This window comes from Hyalella azteca, unplaced genomic scaffold (assembly GCF_000764305.2).
Source record: "Hyalella azteca isolate HAZT.00-mixed unplaced genomic scaffold, Hazt_2.0.2 contig12485, whole genome shotgun sequence".
Lineage (NCBI taxonomy): Eukaryota > Metazoa > Arthropoda > Malacostraca > Amphipoda > Hyalellidae > Hyalella > Hyalella azteca.
In genome coordinates, this window is record NW_025942443.1 from 64606 (window position 1) to 84772 (window position 20167).

General features: G+C 38.6%; 3 protein-coding genes across 3 annotated transcripts in view; 1 reads left to right on the forward strand and 2 right to left on the reverse strand.

Moving 5' to 3' along the window:
* Positions 1 to 4712, forward strand: part of LOC108666998 (ubiquitin carboxyl-terminal hydrolase 31) — a 35906-nt gene extending 31194 nt beyond the window's left edge. The window contains exons 16-17 of the mRNA XM_018153976.2: positions 33 to 706; positions 1000 to 4712. Coding sequence (XP_018009465.1) covers positions 33 to 706; positions 1000 to 2191 — 1866 coding nt within the window. The 3' untranslated portion in view covers positions 2192 to 4712. The remainder of the gene's footprint in view (positions 1 to 32; positions 707 to 999) is intronic.
* A 299-nt stretch (positions 4713 to 5011) lies between these two features.
* Positions 5012 to 15723, reverse strand: LOC108666999 (histidine-rich glycoprotein-like). The gene is made up of 2 exons (XM_018153977.2): positions 15323 to 15723; positions 5012 to 9275 (listed from the first exon to the last, which is right to left on the reverse strand). The coding sequence occupies exons 1-2, from the start codon at positions 15364 to 15366 to the stop codon at positions 8834 to 8836; spliced, it is 486 nt and encodes a 161-aa protein (XP_018009466.1). The 5' UTR covers positions 15367 to 15723; the 3' UTR covers positions 5012 to 8833.
* A 1844-nt stretch (positions 15724 to 17567) lies between these two features.
* Positions 17568 to 19282, reverse strand: LOC108666997 (the record flags this gene model as incomplete). The annotated part of the gene is given in 2 exon segments (XM_018153975.2): positions 17568 to 18213; positions 19165 to 19282. Coding segments are annotated over 2 exon segments (278 nt in total), but the record flags the coding sequence as incomplete, so codon positions are not given.
* Positions 19283 to 20167: the final 885 nt, after the last annotated feature.

Consider the following 20167-nt stretch of genomic DNA (forward strand, 5'->3'; position numbering starts at 1 on the left):
TTGATATTTTCAAAATAAAAATTTATTTTCAGGAATCTCCTGTGAAGAAACGTATCTCGGACGTCCAAGAGAAAAGAGAAAGTGAGGAAGAGGAGGTAGAAGGTGCGAGTCCTATGGACACGAGCGCTCCTCATAGTCCTGCTGCAAACTCGTCGCACGGTACATCTTGCAATTCTGATTCAACAAGCAAGATCGACTTAAACGGCGTCAACACTGCCAAAAATGTTGCCACCACTTACGGTCTAAAAATTGAATCTACCAGCCAATCGAGTGCTAATGAGCAAAATAGTGAAGAAAAAACAATAAAGACCGCGGTGGTAAACTCGGATAAACTGCCACCCCACGCACCTAAGACTGTGTACATCTCGCGTAATCAAGCAGTGGAACCTGTATCGTCCAAACAAACTAAATGTACCTGCTCGTCCTCAGTTGACGCAGATCACAATTGTGATCCTCAAACAAATCCTTCGTCTGCTTGCCTAGAAGAGACCTCAAAATCATCATTACCGCTTAGCTCTGCGGCAACAGCAGCTACAATGACATCTAACCCCGTACCTTGCAGCCGTAGTACTCCTGATGTGCTTATCCAGCCTGCCAGTCCTGCTGTCATCGCAGCGCACAAGAAGAGTGTCATCACGGTGACGTTACGACAGCGTTCACCTTCCACGTCCTCTCAGCCTATTTCACGCTCACCTTCGTCATGCAGGTACTGTTGAAAAAGCGTATGGTATATTGGAAGAGCTAACTTGCAAGGTTACCCACGTACTCCAGCTTACTCAAAGTAGTTTAACTTGGAAACTTAACAGAAAACATTACATGGTAGCAGTAAGCTGGTAATTGCTGTAATTTATTCATGTGTAGAAAAATGGAAAATGTTCATCTTGCTACTTTGTCTCTCCCCCAAGTAAGCACTCAATTCGGTACGTCCTTGATGATGAATGAAAATTTAGTGATAAATTATTTGGAGATTCGAGTGTTTATGTTGAGTTTATTTTCCAGTACTACAAGTCGCGCAAGCCGAGCAAGTCTGGTCAGCCGCGCCAGTGTCGGCAGTCACAAGCTCAGCAATGCCAGCTCTGTGAGTTCGTTTTCACCGGAGACTCTCGCTTCGATCATCACTGTGAACGGCGTCTCGTTGGCTGACAATGAAGAACTTAGCGCCGAATTTGCCAATTCTCTTGCCGTGTCGGCACAGGCAGCGGCCGCTGCGGCAAGTAGTGCCGCCACAGATGACAAATACGATGGTAAAACTTGCATGTGCAACGAGTCGATGACTATAAAACGAAGCCTTACCAACGGTGATTCTCAGGTAAGCTCGACGTCGCGCCCTCCACTACGCAACAGCCACGCCAATAAAACGGCAAGCTACGTCCATGTCAACTGCCCTTCTTCATCTGCGAGTCCCCGGTGCAACGGTCGCGCTAGGGGTTCATTTAATCGTTCACCAAACGGGTCAAACAGAGGCAAGCTTAGTCCTTCATCCAATGGCTGTTCATCTATCTCGTCATTGCATTCGTTAGCAGCTGCTGACTCTCTATACCCTTCTCATAGCCTCAAAGAAAACCAGTGCAATACCTCCGTCTTATCTAAAAACTCCCGCAACACTGCCAGATCATCGGTCGAGTCTGTGCCTTCTAGTAAGATTGATGAAAGTAGTGCAAAAGTGTCCGCCGGTGGTGGATGTCATTGCCATCGCTCTAACTCTAGTACATATAGTGGGAATTATAACAGCGATAATGTTTTGAATTCAATAGCGTTAAGAAATAGCTGTGGCAACTTTGGTAGTTTAAGCAATGGGGATTCTGCATGTGGTAGCAGCGGCGGCCGGTGCACCGGCCGGGACAAAGACTCTCTAGCCTGCGGTCCAGGTCGTGTAAATCGCCACTCTAGCGGCAGCCTCGACATAAGAAACTGTGAATCTAGAGTCTCTCCTCGAGAGCGTTGTGGCAGCGAGTGTTTGAGTGAAAAGCCAGCCTTGAACAACAGTGGTAAGTGTTACGTTTCCTCGTGCGACACGAGAACATGCACGTGTCGAGGTAACTTGAGCACAGCTGCTCATGTGCCAATTACTTGCTCCGCTGCCATCCAACGCTCAGCAGCGTCTTTAGCTTGCTGTTCTGCCGTCCCTGACGAGTGTAATTGTGAAGCAAGTATGAGGGCTCGCAATCTTACAACAGAGTCGAGTGTATGACGCTCAAATCGTCCTCTCCAATCCTATTACTATTGTTTTTACACGCCCTCGTGGTACTCGTACTGCAGAAGATGAGTTGTCCGTTTGAAGTTCTGTTGCCTTCTTCTCATATGAAGTCAAAATTTATTCTAAGGCTGCAGTCCACCGAAGAAAGGCTTCATTGTTTTGCGTATGATTTAAATGGCTGTTTTGTTTCTCCAGCTCATCGAATACATGACTTTCCGAAGTTCATACGGAATTAGTGTCAGTTGCGCCTGTAAAAAAGATTAATAAAAGATAAATGAAGCGCTTGCTTCCGTAATTTGAAACCTAGACATTCTTTTGCTATCGACGGTATTTCGTGGAGACGTTCATCCTAGGTTGCGGAGACTGAGCCAGTATATATTAGGCTCCCTCTTTGGCAATGGATATTATCTCTGTGATAGATTGTGAAGGCTCGTGTGGCTGGAACTTTTCTATAAGAGTCGCGTCTGTCACGCTTGTATGTCAATTGCAAGTGGCGGATGACCATGTACGAATAGAATTAGTATGCATGCTTTACTTTAAAAAGATTATTAAAAGACAAAAGGTATTAATATATAAATATTATTTTATATTTCCCGTCTTCCTGTTTACGTTTCTGGCGACAAATGTTTTAAAATAGGTTCTCGAATGATTGTGTTGTATTCAACAAAATTGTACAGAATTCAGAATTTCAGCTTAATTTTAGATTTTCGCTTTGTTCTTTCCCCATTCGAAACGATGAAGCTTCAATTCACAAGGACAATTTTTTTACCCATTGTTGTATTTGAATAATAATACCTTAGTTTTTTTCCGACTGCTTAAAATGTAAGAATTTTTTATAAATCCGAGTTGCAGTATATGTCATCTTTGTTTTTGTGTCCTTGCACATGTTTCGCACCTCGCATTGTTGTGTATAAACTGCCTCTCCTAACACCTGATAACGTAAGGACAAGTCGCGAGTTGTCGCTTTAAATACGATGACATGCCCCAGCACCCTCAAATTCTTGGCAATGCATTGTTTTCTATTCTAAAAACCATAATTTGAGTATTTTAAACTGTAGTATTATTTCATTTCTCGTCCGAGAGACTTTAGTTCGAAGATTTTATAGTTACCCTGCATGATCTCTGTTGAGTTGCCAATATATTGTGGTTGATATATATTTATATATATACATGAAATTAATTTCTTTTAACGGACGTGGAGCCTGTTCAAGTGCGCATGAGATTGTATATATGTATTTGTGAATAATTATCTAGCAACGCATATGCTTTCGAATAAATGATGTATTCAAGTTTTACACGCGCTACTCCATTATAATTCTTCTCATTCCGATGCTATTCTTAGTTTTGCTTGTTAGGTTATGTATGGAATTCGCGCAGCATGAATTGATGGGACCTCTCTACTCTTCTGTTGAATACTGAGCGTTGGCGAAAGCCTGTTGTATAATGGCGTACAAACTTCTGTGCAGTTCTCACAAGTTCATTGTATTCACTTCGTTTTATAATACCTATTGTTATGTAAGCTAAGTATTTCCATTTTCATACCATCAATATCAGGAACTGAATACTAGAAATACTAACTGCCATCGTAAATTTTATGATCTTAAACCTGGTTGCCCACAAATGAAGATTTTCTTGATGGAATTATAAGATGGAAGTTATTTACCGTTGTCCAGCTCCCGGTCTCATACACTCTGCACTTTTTTGTCATAAGCATGGAGCATCAGAAAACAATTCTAGGTGAAATATAATTTTAATGTTATTATAATATGAATCACATTTACTTTCAACTTCATTTAAATATGCCCAGCACATTTATGTCATCCATTCCTAATGTTATTGAAAATCGCTGTATCAACTTAGATATTCTCTTCGTTTTCTGCCCCATGCTTGCCACATCAAGACTACTGGGTCTGATCAGACTGATCATTATCCATGAGGGAAGAGGTCTTCCATACAACCATTGTACGATGTCAGTTTGTTGAATGAAATTTCTTTGTATCTCTAAACCTAACATCCATTTGAGTCCCACGCGTTAAACTGATAAATTTGCTAAGAACCCTCCCCCCTAAAAAAATGACTCCAAAACTGCGAATTTTGGGAAATTTATATGCTCTGTGCATATGCAAATGACAGCTCGCGACATTTACCAACAGCTAGTTAATTTATTAGTTGAACTAAAATTGTTCAACGAGGCTCGGACTGTTTCGCGCAGCCGGACACGATTTCGCGAGTTCCAATCGAAGATTTCATCGAGGCTAAAAAAAATTTCGTACATAGTGGTGGAAGAGGGCGTATCTGGGTTTTAACTCATCTCAGGTGCTAAAAATGGGATTTGCAGCGTTAATTGCAAGTGTGTGTGTGTTAAGAAGGAGATTATAATGGGCGATTTTTCCACTGATGACTTATTGTACAGTTGCTTTTGTCTTACAAAGACACTATTACATATCGTATTGTTTTTTTTACAGTGCACTTATTTGTACATATTTGTTCAGCTGAGAGGAGTTAAGTTATATTTTGCTGACTTTCATTACCTGGAAATCGAGTTTTAACGGATTTTTAGTCATATCAAAAATAGGCCGTAAATAATTTTACTCGATCTATTGCCATCCAACATTTGAGACAAATCTTCATCTGTATTCATAATAATTTTTCTAATCAACTTTCAAATCCGCTTACATTTTTACACTGAAGTAAGAAATAGTATTACTGTGGAATTGTAGAGAAAGACATTGGCTTTCCGAAGTGCAGTCTACTCCTTGGCACCGCACAAAAATAAATATCCGCGAACACTGAATAAAATGAAGGTAATGTAAATGAAGACAAAGCCTGGCTCCATTTATACTCAGAGGAAGCTCGAGTTACACGAGAAAACAGCGACACAGCCTAATTAGAAGCATGGAATAAGATTACAAGTGTTTTGCTTCCAAGTATTACAATGAAAGTAGAATGGGAAAAAATTCAACACGGAATGTTCTGCGCTTGGACGAGGCAGAAAACCCTTTCAATCTAGAATTAAAGTTAAACAAGACAAAATATTAAGGCCAAAAGAAGCGTATCGCGTTCAGTTATTCACATAAAAGGCACTTTTAATGAACCGTCGCACAAGAACCTGCATTTTTCTTCGCACTGGACAGTATGACGGTCGTAGCACACAAGCTAATAATTCCGTTGAAAAAGTAATAAAGCATAGTTTTTTTGAGCGATACTACAAGAATGGCAGACAGAAACTTAATGCTTAGAGAAACTACTAGTACGCGTACAAGTGACTGCGGGAAAGATATACGCATACTACAATACCATGCGGTTATACCGGCTAATACGAATAAAGATACAACAGTATTTCGAGCTAGACACGAAAACATATGGACATTTAAGAGTCAATGATAGCCAGGAATTAGTTATGCACGAATCAAGTTTCAACTCTGCGGGCACTTCAAATGGGCGGATGAGTTTTAGAAATATTCTCAACTGAACGTTCCGTGAGTGCTGGATGCTGGTAACATAAATTAAGGTTGATTCCTGTTTTAAATGATAAACATCTGATAAAACTCACAATGCTCACTATTATAATAATCTCATATCAGTTGGTAAACGAGCTCGTCTGAGAAAATTACTCGCACGTGTGATGGACTGAACCTGCAGAAGAGGCATCAAGCCTCACCAGACTAGCGTCTAACTTCATCTACAGTAGTAACCGCTTACATCACTTCCGCAGATAGTAAATTTAAGACATCCAAACGAGACACAAGATTTCTTTATCATCTCCCACCGGACACATTTACCTCTCCCGAATCCCCCACATTTCACCGGAGACATTTATGAGTACTCGTGGATATCCCTTCTCGCAGAACTAAACAGTAAACAAACCACAACGGATCGAATAATGAAGCCATTTTTTAATATCAATTGGAGATTTTTTTAAGATATGAAGTTCAAGTAGATTAAGCCAACAATTGGTCGGTATAAATCGACTTGAAATGGCAGGAAGATTCAGTTTGAGATATGGGAGGTAAATATACCATTGGACGTAATTGAAGACTCATAGCTAGCAATAGCAGATTAAATCTTAAGGCTGATAAGCATGGACTGAGTATTTTGGAGAATAGGCAAGTAAATACCAAGCAGCAGAGCAATTACAGCAAACATTGTGATGTATCCCAGAACAAATTTAAGCTTGAAATATACCGTACCTAAGATGGCATTCCTTATATCAAACATTATCCTTATAATAAACATAATTTCATGAACAAAGCAAACGGGGGAAAAATACGTGAGGGACAGCGAACAGATTCCCAGCACGCTGAATCTTAACATAACATCAATAATGAAATGAACTTGCTTATTAATACGGGTTAAATAATTCTTCGGCAGTAAGCCTTTGGAACTATACTAACACAGCAAGATTCATTTATTACTTCTATTATTTATACTGCTTAAATTATTATTCCGTCAGGAGCAAAGCTTAGGAACTAAACTAAAGTAAAGGGAACATCAACAAGCTTAATTCATTATTTCTATGGCTTGAATAAATCATGATTCAGCAGCAAGGCAAGGAAACTATACTAAGGCTGGAAGAAACGAGATTCCTTTCTTATTTCTAGGGAGTAAATTAACCATCTTTCAGCAGCAAGGCTTTGAAACTATACTAAGGCTGGAAGAAATAGTACCTATGTTGTTTTTCGTTCATTCCTCACTGCTCTCTCTATGCATTCATAACGGAGCAAGAACAAAAACATCTAATAGATGTAGTAGTTTCAAAAATCAGTTGGCAGTGACAGACAAGATTCTAAGATGAAATGTAACAAAGCTTAAAACGAGAAAAATCAAACCTAAATGAAGTTTCACCGACGTTAACACGGCATGTAATACATCTTTCAAACTCATGAAGCCACCTCTGCTCGCGCATCGCACGCAAAATTCATTACACACGCTTGCTTCGACTTAATCAAATAGGTATAGGTATATACTAGGGCGAATTTGAGAATAAAAATAATAAAAGAAAGGCAAAGCACTAGCTGATTAACATTAGGTAAAAAACTTGTGACCATGGAATAGAAATATTTAGTTTCTGCATTGTAAATAGAATCTTCTTGATGAATATCTAAACTCCCGTGGTATCAAACAGCCAGGTATCAAACAAGAATCTTATAAAACTCATCAGGCATCGATTCAGTTAATATCAAAATCATTTTCAGCAGAGGAACTCACAAGTACAAAAAAGTTCACTCTCGTGCATCTATCTTGTGTACTTAAAACAGTAAAAGATTACTAATTTCTATGTTGTCATTACAGCAACTATGTAAGTTATGAACTACAATATCAATGTATAAAAATGAGTATAAGCAACTAGCAAGAAGATTACCAGCTATTACACATCTAATAACTTCAATATCAGTTCATAGTAAAACACAAGGCATTGATGAAGGCAAATCGCTCATGTCACGCGGCCGTAATATGAACTTTGGTAACTTAGCCTTCCAGGGCAACTTCAAGTTCATTGTAAGCAGCTTTTAATTATTTTCTTCTCTTTCTCTCATATTATTTAAATGTGCGTTCACTTAATTAAGTTAAATGTGACAAGCTAATAGTAATAACTTTAAAAGTGAAGAGATTCTGAAAGACATCACAAGCTATGCATATCATTCGAAATTTATGCATGCAAAACGATGCTTGGATACATGCAAATTACAGAATAATTAAATATTCATGCTACTGATTGTGAGGTCTCACTATGAATATTGAATCAATGAATTCATGTCACAATCACAGCAAAAAAAAAATAAATTCACTAACTTGCTTTAGAATGATGTTACCAATTTCCTTCAAGGTCAAGTACCATTTTTGAATACCTAGTTAATTTATTGTGACCAAAATAAAATATTGGCAAACATTCAAGAAAGAAACTGCAATAATGTGTAGAACAGTATGACTTCATGAATTGTTGCAGGAGGCCGACTTTTTGTATTGAGAAAACGAAACACTCGTGCTGCACTGAATACATGACTAAAACATATTCATGAAACTAAAGAAACGAGTGGAAAAGTTTAGGGCGATAATACTGAGGCACTGACATTATTTGACCTTTGACTTTCATTAAATTTTAAATTATCTATGTAGTCATTACATGCCACAATCACAAAGAAATGAACGTTACACAGCACAGCTAGCAAACCCATTTTCTGGAAGATCACAAAATGTTTAAAATTTTTATCCAATGATGTCAAGAAATTACCTAATTACTCAAGATCTTGAAAGTTGTCAACTTGCATTTACGGGAAGAGCTACCATGAAACCTCACAATATATATGACTGGATATAATGTATAACTACGACCGGTGGGAAGAGATACAATCTAAATAACAGTGCATAATCAAACGCAAAGCTTTAATGGAAGCAAGCCACTCTACTAGCATGGCTGCAACATGATTTATGGCTGCTTATAGCATCACTTAGCGGCAAACTGGAATTTCAACTAATAACCTCGACAGTGTTCCTACTAACTTTTTCATGCCGTTAGAGAATTCGAATTTAGATTGAATCACTCATGGGAATCTAGTGAGCTATTATTATTGATGTGATAAATGGGGTTCAAGTACGGTAGTGTGTGACAAGCTAGAGTCTGAGGCTGTGAACCACTTAGCAGCATCGACAGCAAACGGTGTCACCGCCACCACTGATGGAAGATGTGGAGCGGTGAACAGGTGGTGGTGGAGGTGCAGCCACATGGCCATGACTATGGCTACTATGGCTGCTATGGCTGCTGTGTCCACTGACGGATGACGTGGAGCGGTGAACTGGCTGTGAGGGAGGTGGAGCCACATTGCCATGACTGTGGCTACTATGGCTGCTGTGGTGACTTCCATGAGGGCTGCTGTGGCGACTTCCATGAGGACTGCTGTGATGGCTATGGCTACTGTGGCTCTTCTCACTGTGATGGCTTACAGAATCCACAGATGGAGTAGGCTCCGGTTCTGGCTCGGGTTCAGGCTCAGGTTCAGGCTCAGGTTCAGGCTCATATTGAGGTTCTTCCTCAGCAGCCGATGATGAAGATGATGAAGAGAGAGAATGATTTTCATACCTGAAATTGAATAGGAGAATTAACAAAAATCTGTTTCAATATAAATTCCAGAACACATTATTCAGAGAGAAGTTTTTTTTTTGAGGATTCACTTTTTCTGTGAACCAAAAACAGTGAAGCTTCGTATACCAAAGAAGTAATCAACTTCTAAATTTTGTAGACAATGTTTTTCTATTTGTACCAAACATCAAACATCATGTAAACCAAATGCAGTAGGTACCATCAACTGGGGTGATTTCGGCCACCTGGGGTGACTTTGGCCACACCTACAACAAAAACAAATGGCAGCAAAACAAAATAATAAATGTTGGCTACAGTCACCCCAACCCCAGTTGACAGTACCATAAAACGGGGTGACTTGGACCATTGCCATCAACATCATCATATAGGCCTCAAGAGCCATCAATACAATTTTTTTGAGGCAAGAACTTTCTGAGTAGTATAGGGTTTTCTTTCATTAAATGTCAAAACGGTCCAAGTTACCTTGTTTTACAGTTGTGCATGAAATTAAAATAATCATGACAAAGAAAGTAGGGAATACTTTTTTAAATATTTAGATGAGCTATTACATATTAAACACCTTTTTTTAATCAGATGCTGGAAATAGGGAATCTTCTTGATACATATAGGAGGGAAAAAGTTGACCATCAATAGGTAGTATTAAATGTTTTGAAGCATTCATTTGTGGGGAAAAGGGCTTAGAAGAAAGGGGTTAAAGGCTTCATGGTCCTGGTAACAAATTAATCTAGTTAAATTAGTTTTGTAGGGAATAAAATTATTAGGTAGGTACTCAATCTAAATTTTGGAGTTGAACTATACTTTAACAGTAAACAGTGGTCCAGAAGTAAGTAAACTCTGTACTACCTTTTGGGCTCTTCTGCCAACATGTCAAATCAAATTCCATCCATTTATGGGTTTTGACACAGGAACTTCCATGACTGCATATTCTGCAGGAAATATGTCCAGTAACTGTTTACCCCAATAAACATCATTTTCTACAAACATTGTTTACTTTGAGCATCTATTTCACCTATCAGTGATGCATATGTGCACCAACGCATGTACCTATGAAATGTAGAAGCATAGGTACCGGTACCTATATTCAAATGAAATGTATAAACCAATGAATAAACATGTTAAGCTGAATCATCTGTTACATTGTCGATCAGCCAGCCTCTCGCAATTCTTCAATTTTTATTTACTTTTCTAATACTCAAATTTTGAATTAGCTATACCGGTAGTGCGAGTTGATCTTGCTCTTTCTATTCGGTCCACATACACAAGGTGCAAAAAATGATATTATTTCAAGGAACTTGCTCATATTTGCTCCAAAGTTTGTTTGCACATATCTTCAGTACCAAACTACCATGTTTCTAATATATCAACAAAAATAGATTGCACTTAATAAAAATGCATCTTGATCAAAAGTTGTTTCTTAGCCCCAAAGAGTTGCACTGGATGTATAAAAACTACATATGCCTTCTTTTCACATGGCAAAATGGAAGTCTTGACTTCCTGGGACCGGATTACCAAAACTTTGCAAGTACCTGTACATGTTGCAACTTGCATGTTGCAAAAGTGCTACTATGAAGACGTAACTCTGGTGGTTTTATTATCAAAACATTTGAGCTGAAAGCTACATAAAGAAGTTGTGAACTTGTACGTAACTTTACGCCTGCTCGGTGCTCAAGGGGCCGTAAGAAGAGTTACATACAAGTTTTGAGTGTCTGCTGAATCAATATGAAACTATTGCTTTACTAGCAAGACAGTGAATTGTGATAGAATTTTGTCAATAATACAACATAGGAATGATATATGATCATGCTAAATGATGATTTGGGAAAAAATTTTCAATTCAGTTTATGCCAGAAGCTAATCCATTTTCTGTTTGAGCTATAATTTACAAGCGTTTCAGCTATTTAGCTATCTTGCACCAAAAGTCAAGATGAACATTACCAAACAGGTGGAAAGTCTCAGTTATCAAAAGTTTCTCAAATCAAAAATCATTCATCACCCAAGGGGTGGAAGGTCTCAGGTGTCCAGCCCACTGAAGCTGGCTCAAAGGAAGCAGCATTAGCATCTCAAAGAGATGAAGTGACAAGGAGGAACAAGTGAAAAGCAACAGAAACTAAGATGAGAAAAATTACTCAAAAATTGAAAATGTAAAAAATTAATTTCTGATCTTCAGAAGCAATATGATAAGCAAGTGACCCCTAATTTTTAGCACTTATTTGGCCACCCACACGAGAGAGACAGAGGAGGAAAATGCAATGAATCCTACCTACATAATAACTTATCCCCACAACTGAGACCTGCATTCAGACACTGGGAGCTCAGCAGTGGGGCGCTCAGAAACAATCCCCCAAGGAGCGTGAAATCCTAGGACTTGTGACGAACACAGACACATGTCAGAAATCTCCCCTGAGGGGTAGAGATGTTTATATTCATTTTCAAGAGTTTTATGATCATTCACTAAAACAATATTTTCATGCCTTTTTGATTCATTATATGTAGGTTGACAAGCCAACCATTTATTTAGGGGTAGAGATGTTTATATTCATTTTCAAGAGTTTTATGATTATTCACTAAAACAATATTTTCATGCCTTTTTGATTCATTATATGTAGGTTGACAAGCCAACCATTTATTTAGCTCCATACACAAATTTCTTTCTTTCTCCAACAGTTGCAACTCCAACTCACAAAATTTTCTAAATTCTATGGGTCTCTCTAAAAAAAGTCTTCAAATTTGAAATGGGAATAATGTAATTTTTTACCTTGATTGCAAAAATATTGATTGATCATAATGACAAAAAGTGAATTGCTATTTGGAATATGTCTTGCTCATTTCTCCAAATGCACCCTAGTCAGTCAATGCAGATGCCGCAACACACTCTCCTTTTATCCAAGAGCGCTGCGCACTGAGTCGAGAGGAGCTAAGAACCGCAAATTCAAACCCTGTGACTGGTCAGTTAGCCATTTGGTTTTAATAATAGCTTTCTAGATAAGTCTTGTATACCTATGCAAGCTTTGATAATGCCAAAATTAGGGTGTACTTGCACAACACATACACAACTTTTTTGCGCAAGTACAAAAAAATACAGAGTTTTGATAATCCTTCCCTGGCATCCTGATTAGTATAAATGGGTATTTAGTAGGAAGTACCAGATAAGATAACTAAAGTGAGATCTATTCAGGAGTGAAATATATCTTCTTTGTAAGCAGTAGATATATGGGGTGCAGCTTTGCTTAATTTAAAAAATATAAAAGTCAATTTTGCCTAAAATTTTCAGAAATTAACTGTAAAAAGAGCATTTTTGAATACTGTACTTGGATGAGACTTCATTGCAATTTTTAAAAATCTTGGGCAAAAAGTAAAATTTGTCTTTATTTTCACTGAAGAAATTAGTCTAAGGGCATAGGGAGGGTCAGGGGTGAAATTCACCATAAAGCATAGGTAGTCATTTTTGTTTTATCTATTTTTTTTAATTTTCTGGATTTTCCACTTAGGGACAGATCTATCCAGGTAACTAGGTCAGTTCTAAAAAATTACTAATAAGTTGAAAATGCAAACAAAAATTAATTTCAGATCTTCAGAAGCAATATGATAAGTGAATGGCACCTATTTTTTTGCATTTGTTTTCAGCTGTTCTGCTCATATTTTGCAAACTTGGCCTATTCTGCAGGCCAGCGCTAACTTCATAGGGTAAACGCGGTATATTCCAACACATTAAGGAGGTAGCAAAAACTTAATAGCTACAAAAAATCACTATATGCGCAACTCGAATTTGAAGAGGAGTAGAACGGAAACAATATTTTATTTGAGTTTTAATTGCTCCTCCTACTTCTTAGACCTCAGATGAGGTCTATACCGAATTTATCAGGAAATTCTCCTATCAATAAACAGAATCAGTAAAACGTGGTAAAGGGAACAGTGAAAATTCAAATAAAATATTGTTTCCGTTCTACTCCTCTTCAATGGTGACCCCAGAGTGACGACTGGTCTTACAATCTTGGTCTAGATAGCGGTTCTCCGATTTCAAGTGTGATGCAGTGTTGCCTGTTGCCAGTGTTGCCACTTGGGCACCACAAATTCTGTTAGCTTTGCGTCACTCTCAAAACACCGCACTACGCGCCAGCAACAATGAAACATCACAAAGCGTTGCCATATTCATTTCAAAGCCTTTAGAATGCAAACCTACCAAATCCATATATTCCGATGCTGTCTGTGACTATCGACTAAATTCAGCATTTTGCAAGACTAATTCTGGCCGCACTTCAAACTCTACTGATTCGTAATTCCGACCCTCTTGTCTTCGAATTCCGATCGCTGTGTGAGCTGTATTGGAATACAACACAGCTTGGAATTAGAACACTATAGAATATTGAACACTACTTAATTAGGCTTTTAATTAAGAGATATTAAGCTTCTAATTAAGAAAATTTTAATTTGTGCACACAGCTTGGAACGAGCTGTGTGTGTCTAATTCCAAGCTGTGTCGGAATTAGTTTTTATGTGTCAAAAACCGTCTCTTGACTTAATCATCTATTAATATATTTACCACTTGAAATCAGCAAATACAAGTATACTTAAAGGATTCCTAATATATTCACAGACGTATTTAAAAGTCTCAAACCATAATATTCTTCCTATAAAAACAGTTAGGGTAAACGCGGTATATTCCGACACTTTAAGGACGTAGCAAAAAATGAATGGCTATAAAAAAATCACCATACGCGCAACTCAAGTTCTGTTTGCTTTACATCACTCTCAAAACACCGCACTACGCGCCAGCNTCTGTAATTCATGTCCGATTGAATTGTGATCTATGAATGAATATTCATTACTGTGCTGACTCTTAGAACCTGAGTCCTGAGTTGACGCGTTAGCAATCTAGTTAACTCGTATCCAACCACAACACAGTGGGGATATACGTTTGTGTGTACGGTCAGTGTGATTACGTAATTTGCATTGCCGCGCGTCCATATTTAAACTATTTTAGCTTTCTAAAAGTACGGCGCTGTCGGCGCACAGCGCTGTCGTTAAAATGGCAATATAAATTCCTGAGCACCTGGCACATCTTCCTGACCATGGCCCAGACCTAGTGTTTTGGCAATAGTATGGTACTATGGCGCACAATAGTATGAAGTCACTATTTCAACCATCAATGAATGCGTGGAACTAAGACAAAGCTTAATAGGTATAAAGGAAAAAAGTTAAGAAGTGTTGGAATTAACCACGATGTTGGAATATACCGTGTTTACCCTAGTGGCAAACAAAAGATTTTTCAGACTAAGTCCAGTTCTAATTGGATCATCAGTGTAATCACTGTATAAATGGGTATTGTATAAATGTGCTAAAACTGCCCTTACTAGTTACTGCCTAATTGTTTTCAATATCCTATGGGATAAGATAAAGATAGGTACTCAAGAGTCAAGAGTCAGAAAAATATTTAGTCACATAGAAAACAGAATGTCAACAAAAAACTCTCTTAGCTATTTGACTTTGCCACTATGCTGCATATGACACAAACTGGAAATTCAAAATAGCTTAGAACTGATAGAAGGCTTAGAGTTAGAAGCCACCCATAAATAGCTAAGAAAAAATTATCCATGAATTTAACCAATTTAACCTATAGCTATAGCAGCCATTTCTTAACTTCTTATAGCTCTTCTTCAATTTATTAGGTAAAATATAATATAGACCTGTATTTTGCATGTTTCAATTCAAGTTTAATTTAGCTAGTAAGAAAATGGCATCATTTATAAGAAAAAAGTGGTCTAAGTTACCCCATTTTACGGTACCTATAACAGACAAACAGAGTAACAGGCACCCTGTGGCCTGTAGGACTAGGAGATTGGCTTAATTTTCCTCATATGACCACCCATTTCTAAAATTCCTCTATACTTAATTGGCAACTCAAATTTCAATGACAAATTGTTTACATAGCATTTTAGATGATAGGGCTACTTTTTGTTCTTCAGTAGGTAGGTAGGCCTAGCCTAGCCTATTTCACTTGCTTTAGGAAATAGGAATCTCATACTCACTCATTTAATTCATCCCGTTCAGTGGTGTCAATGAAGTTAGCCATAATGATAATTCCACCAGACCAGATCCTTCAAACTTTATGGTATTCTAATATATTTTTCTTGAAATGATGCAATAATTTCGTTAGGACAGTATAATACTATTATGACTCAACTGGGCGATTAACAAGCGGTTAGCCAACATTTAGGTCTTATTACGTTATAAAAACACGATAGCTATTCAACTGCAAAAAAAGTACTATGCTTTTTTTTAGTAAATAATTCTTGATTTTAATCAATAAATCTTCGTAGACTTGTAATCTCGTCTGACACCTTAGACAGGCGTAGACCAGTAGACGTCACGTAGTATCCGGTCACTTGATGGGCAACGTGTTTCGCCTCAGTAGCCTGCCGCGTGGAGATTAAAGGACAAATGAGAAGTAACAACACCTCCTCACTGGATTCACAATACAGATTTTAAAGTTAAAATTTTACTAAATTTTTTCTCTCGCCTAGTTCTGAACAATGGTTTTACTTATATTCAAATTAATATAAATAGTTATGACGTTCAACAGGAATACTTTTTTGCAACGGTAAATAATGCGAAAAGCGACAGTTTTAGAGATTTGTTACTTATTTTGCCTGACAACATTGTATAAAAAAAATAGTGTCAGCGATGAAGATGTGGTTTGACAGCATCATAAAAATAACTTTTGTTTCTATACACAATTTTACTTTTTATGCGAATAATGTAAAGACAGGGGTAAATCCCATTCGACACACAAGTCATTTATTGCATGCATTAGTGTCCGGCCACAGTAATGTTAAGGTGTTTCGCCTTAGCAACATGTGGTATTGGAGTGACAGCTACTCTTATTAGACTCAGAGCTATAAAGTCGCACACCAAGATATTTTTTTTTTATAATTAGGTTTAAAGGCTTCGAGTGCTTTTGCACTGCCCAGCCTGATCTCAGTCATTAGTTGGGGATAAAAGGATGAGGCTTGGGCCAAGCCCAAGCTAGAGAGCTCTGGGTAAGAATGTGGATGCAGCAGGCACCCAAGGTCAGGAGACTTTTTCCATGCTTCAGAGGTGTGAACCTCAGAGAGTAAGTTTGTCATGCAAATTTCCAAGAACATGCGAGCCCATGGAAAATGAGTCACAATGCTGAATGGAGAAGGCGTGCAGAGTTTCATCAAGACATTAAAGTGCAGCATGCATACTAATTACCCTTATCAGCAAGAACAAGAGAAAGCACACCAAGATAGAAACAGCGTACACGGTACACCACACCGGTTTCGAACTACAGTCATAACGCTGAAAATCCACAGCCAAGGCTGAAGTTCGCCTTGACCCTATCGAAGCGCTTCAGACAATTTTTTTCAGTTGGGACTCCTGTGACACTACACCTAGCTTACCTACTACACCTACTCTCAACTCATCATCAATGTGAAGTGAATCCCCGTCTCTCGACAAACTCAAAATCCACCAACACACCGACAACCACCACTTGATGATCTTAAAATTTTCTATAAATATACTTTAAATTAATGAATTTGAACTCCGAAGAAGAAAAACTCCGAAGAAATTAAAACCGTTGAAATGAAGTTGTCCTATGACGTGACTGCAGACCATGGCAGAGAAGGTGCATCTTTACGACGTGACTGCGGGGCATGGCGGAGGAAGTTGATCCACTCGACGTGACTGCCAAGCATGGTGGGGGAGTTGGATCCCTTCGACGTGACTGCCAGGCATGGTGGGGCAGTTGGATCCCTTCGACGTGACTGCCAGGCATGGTGGGGACTGGGGGAGTTGGATCCCTTCGACGTAACTGCCAGGCATGGTGGGGGAGTTGGATCCCTTCGACGTGACTGCAAAGCATGGTGGGGGAGTTGGATCCCTTCGACGTGACTGCCAGGCATGGTGGGGGAGTTGGATTTCTTCGACGTGACTGCCCGGCATGGTGGAGGAGTTGGTTCCCTTCGACGTGACTGCCAACTTCGACATGAATTCGGGGCATGGAGGTGGAGGCGGTACCTTCGACGTGACTACAGGGCATTTTGATGGATGTTTGAGAGACCTGCTAGCAGTAACTATTTTTTACTGATCAAGGCTTCATCGTTGGTTACAAGATCAAGTTGCCCCCTACGTCTTCGCGTTTCAAGTTCAATTTCGGGTTTCTTGAAACGTGCGAAGAGGTTTTGGATTATAAAGGAGATTTGAAGATAGATATGATCATTCTTTATCAATTTATTATCTTTGTGCTTATAAAAATAACTTCGTGATCTCAGTTTTGTAAGAATGTAATCGATTCGACGATTCCGTATATTAATTTCACCACAAGTATGGTAATTCAAAAGTTTGGCTACATTTTGCGCTCTATTCCGTATAATCGTATAGAAACGAATGGAATGTAGTGATACGAGTGTAAAGATTTTAGTGCGGATGATTGACGTAGAATGCGTTCCTTTCTAAGTCTTTTATCTTTCATTAACCATTATTTCTTAATCTTGTGACGACTCTGTAACAAATTCAGTGAAATATGACATATTATATCGCTACTTTAAGTTCTCATTTCAATTCATATTACCTTATTGGTAATATGAATTCATATTACCAATTAATATTACCTTCAATTCATAATAATATTACCCTATTATTACCATAGGAGAAACTTCAACACTCTCATGTTGTCCATCTATTGTCTTTCCTATTACTTGGTTATCATAATCTGACGTTGACGCTTTCTTGAAGCTAACACATATGTTCATGAAGCCAACCCAGCGCCCTGGAAATACCATCACGAAACGAACGCTTGATTCGCATAAGGCTGGCTTGTATCCGCTTACTCCTGTAGCAAGGCTCAATACGGTGCATCTCCAAGGCGTTCCATTTGGGAAGGCCGCTGTCCAACCTGCCAAGCAAGATTGAAACCCGCATTAGGGAACAGTCGCGTATCGATGGACAGTTTTTGCGTTGTGAAATTAGACAAATAAATGTTACGAAACGTCATTTGTTTCTGAGGGTTATGCATACTTGAAATACCAATATGAGTTTATTTGTAGGTATATTATATTGTGAAATTGTAAAACAACTCCGAAAAGATGAAGCAAGTGTTTTAAAAATTTTTAAAAATAAGCATATTCAGAAGGAAAGAGCAAGATTTTAGAATAATAATAGAAGCTAAATTGCTTATACTTCAGGCTTCACGGAATTTGCAGTCGGGCAAAGACAAGAAACAGATTATCCATGAAAATGTTCCCTAAACTGTGCAAGAAACAGAGGGGCTTTATGCCCCTTCAGGCGCACAGGGACTATATAATAACATGACTACCAATAGAATTAAAACTTAACTTATCTGTACAAAATTCCAAGCTTCATGAGCCCTTGAGTCACGCAAGGACCAGTAGCATGACTAGTTGACCTCTACTACGTAAAACTATACTGTACAAAATTTTAATCAGCATGGGACCTTGAGTCGTGCAAGGGCCAGTAGCATGACAAGTTGACCACTAATACCAGTAATACGTAAAACTATACTGTACAAAATTCTAACCAGCATGGGACCTTGAGTCGCGTAAGGACCACTAGCATGACAAGTTGACTGTACTTTACTGTACAAAAACTATACTGTACTATAAACTAAACTGTACAAAATTCTAATCAGCATGGGATCTTGAGTGGCGCAAGGACCAGCAGCATATGACAAGTTGACTATTAATACAATTTAAAGTAAACTGTACAAAATTCTAATCAGCATGGGACCTTGGGTCGCGCAAGGACCAGTAGCATGACAAGTTGACTATTAATACAATTTAAAGTAAACTATATAAAATTCTAATCAGCATTTGAGTCGCGCAAGGACCCGTATGAAGAGCTACGTCTAAGGTGCTGAGGTGAGCAGCTCTGGCTGATGTCGTGGTCTAACGTGACTCCGTTGACAGCGTCGCTTGAGTGCGGGGCGTTCATTTGGAATGGCAGAGCTGGGGGAGTTCAAGGGAAGTGATAGCAAAATTGCAAAATGGAGAAGAAATTTACAGTGTAAATAATACTCAGGAAAATTAGCAAAACTTTATCCAACCCGCGATACACTTTTTGCCCTTGTGTGGATCATACTCGCCGGGTTTGGCCCGTCAAAAGGGTTAGCGCTACGTGCAGAAATAGTGTCACGTTTTGGAAATTAAAACTCATTAATTTTCTGAGTTTACTTGATTTCTAGGATGGTACAGTGCAAAAACTATAGGAACGGATGATCTATGTGAAGGGATCTAATATTAGCGCGAAACTGCACTATTTTATTAGATTTTTGATGATACCTGCCGCACGCTGAAGACCCTTGCGCCATTCTGACGCGGGCCGGTCATTACGAACGGCAGAGCTGCATAGAATAAGTCGCCCTCACATAACTTAAATAACATTGTGCATTATTATCGGTGTANCAGGCCCCACATGCCGCCACCCATGTGCACTGCCACTGCGTCCAGAGGATCGTCCACTGCAGCCACACAAAATTTAAAATGTCAGCGATAGTTTTAAATGTGAATTATCGTTCAATATGACAATCTCAACTTAATCCACCCATGCGATGTGTTCGAAGATAAAAATCTATTTCTTACGAATTTGCAAACCCTACCCTTTATTTATGACATCACACTGTTCTCCAGTTATACTATAGACGAACTGAAGTTTCGCTCATTGCAATAAAGTCGTTATGCAGCATGAAATTAACAGATTAATTTGATTTTTACGCAGATTTAAAAGCCCTGAGCTTGATCATCGAATAGTGAAACATGACTGTGAATAATGTAACATGACGTACGAACCCCCGATCTTGATCATCAAGTAATGTAACAGGACTGCAAACCCAT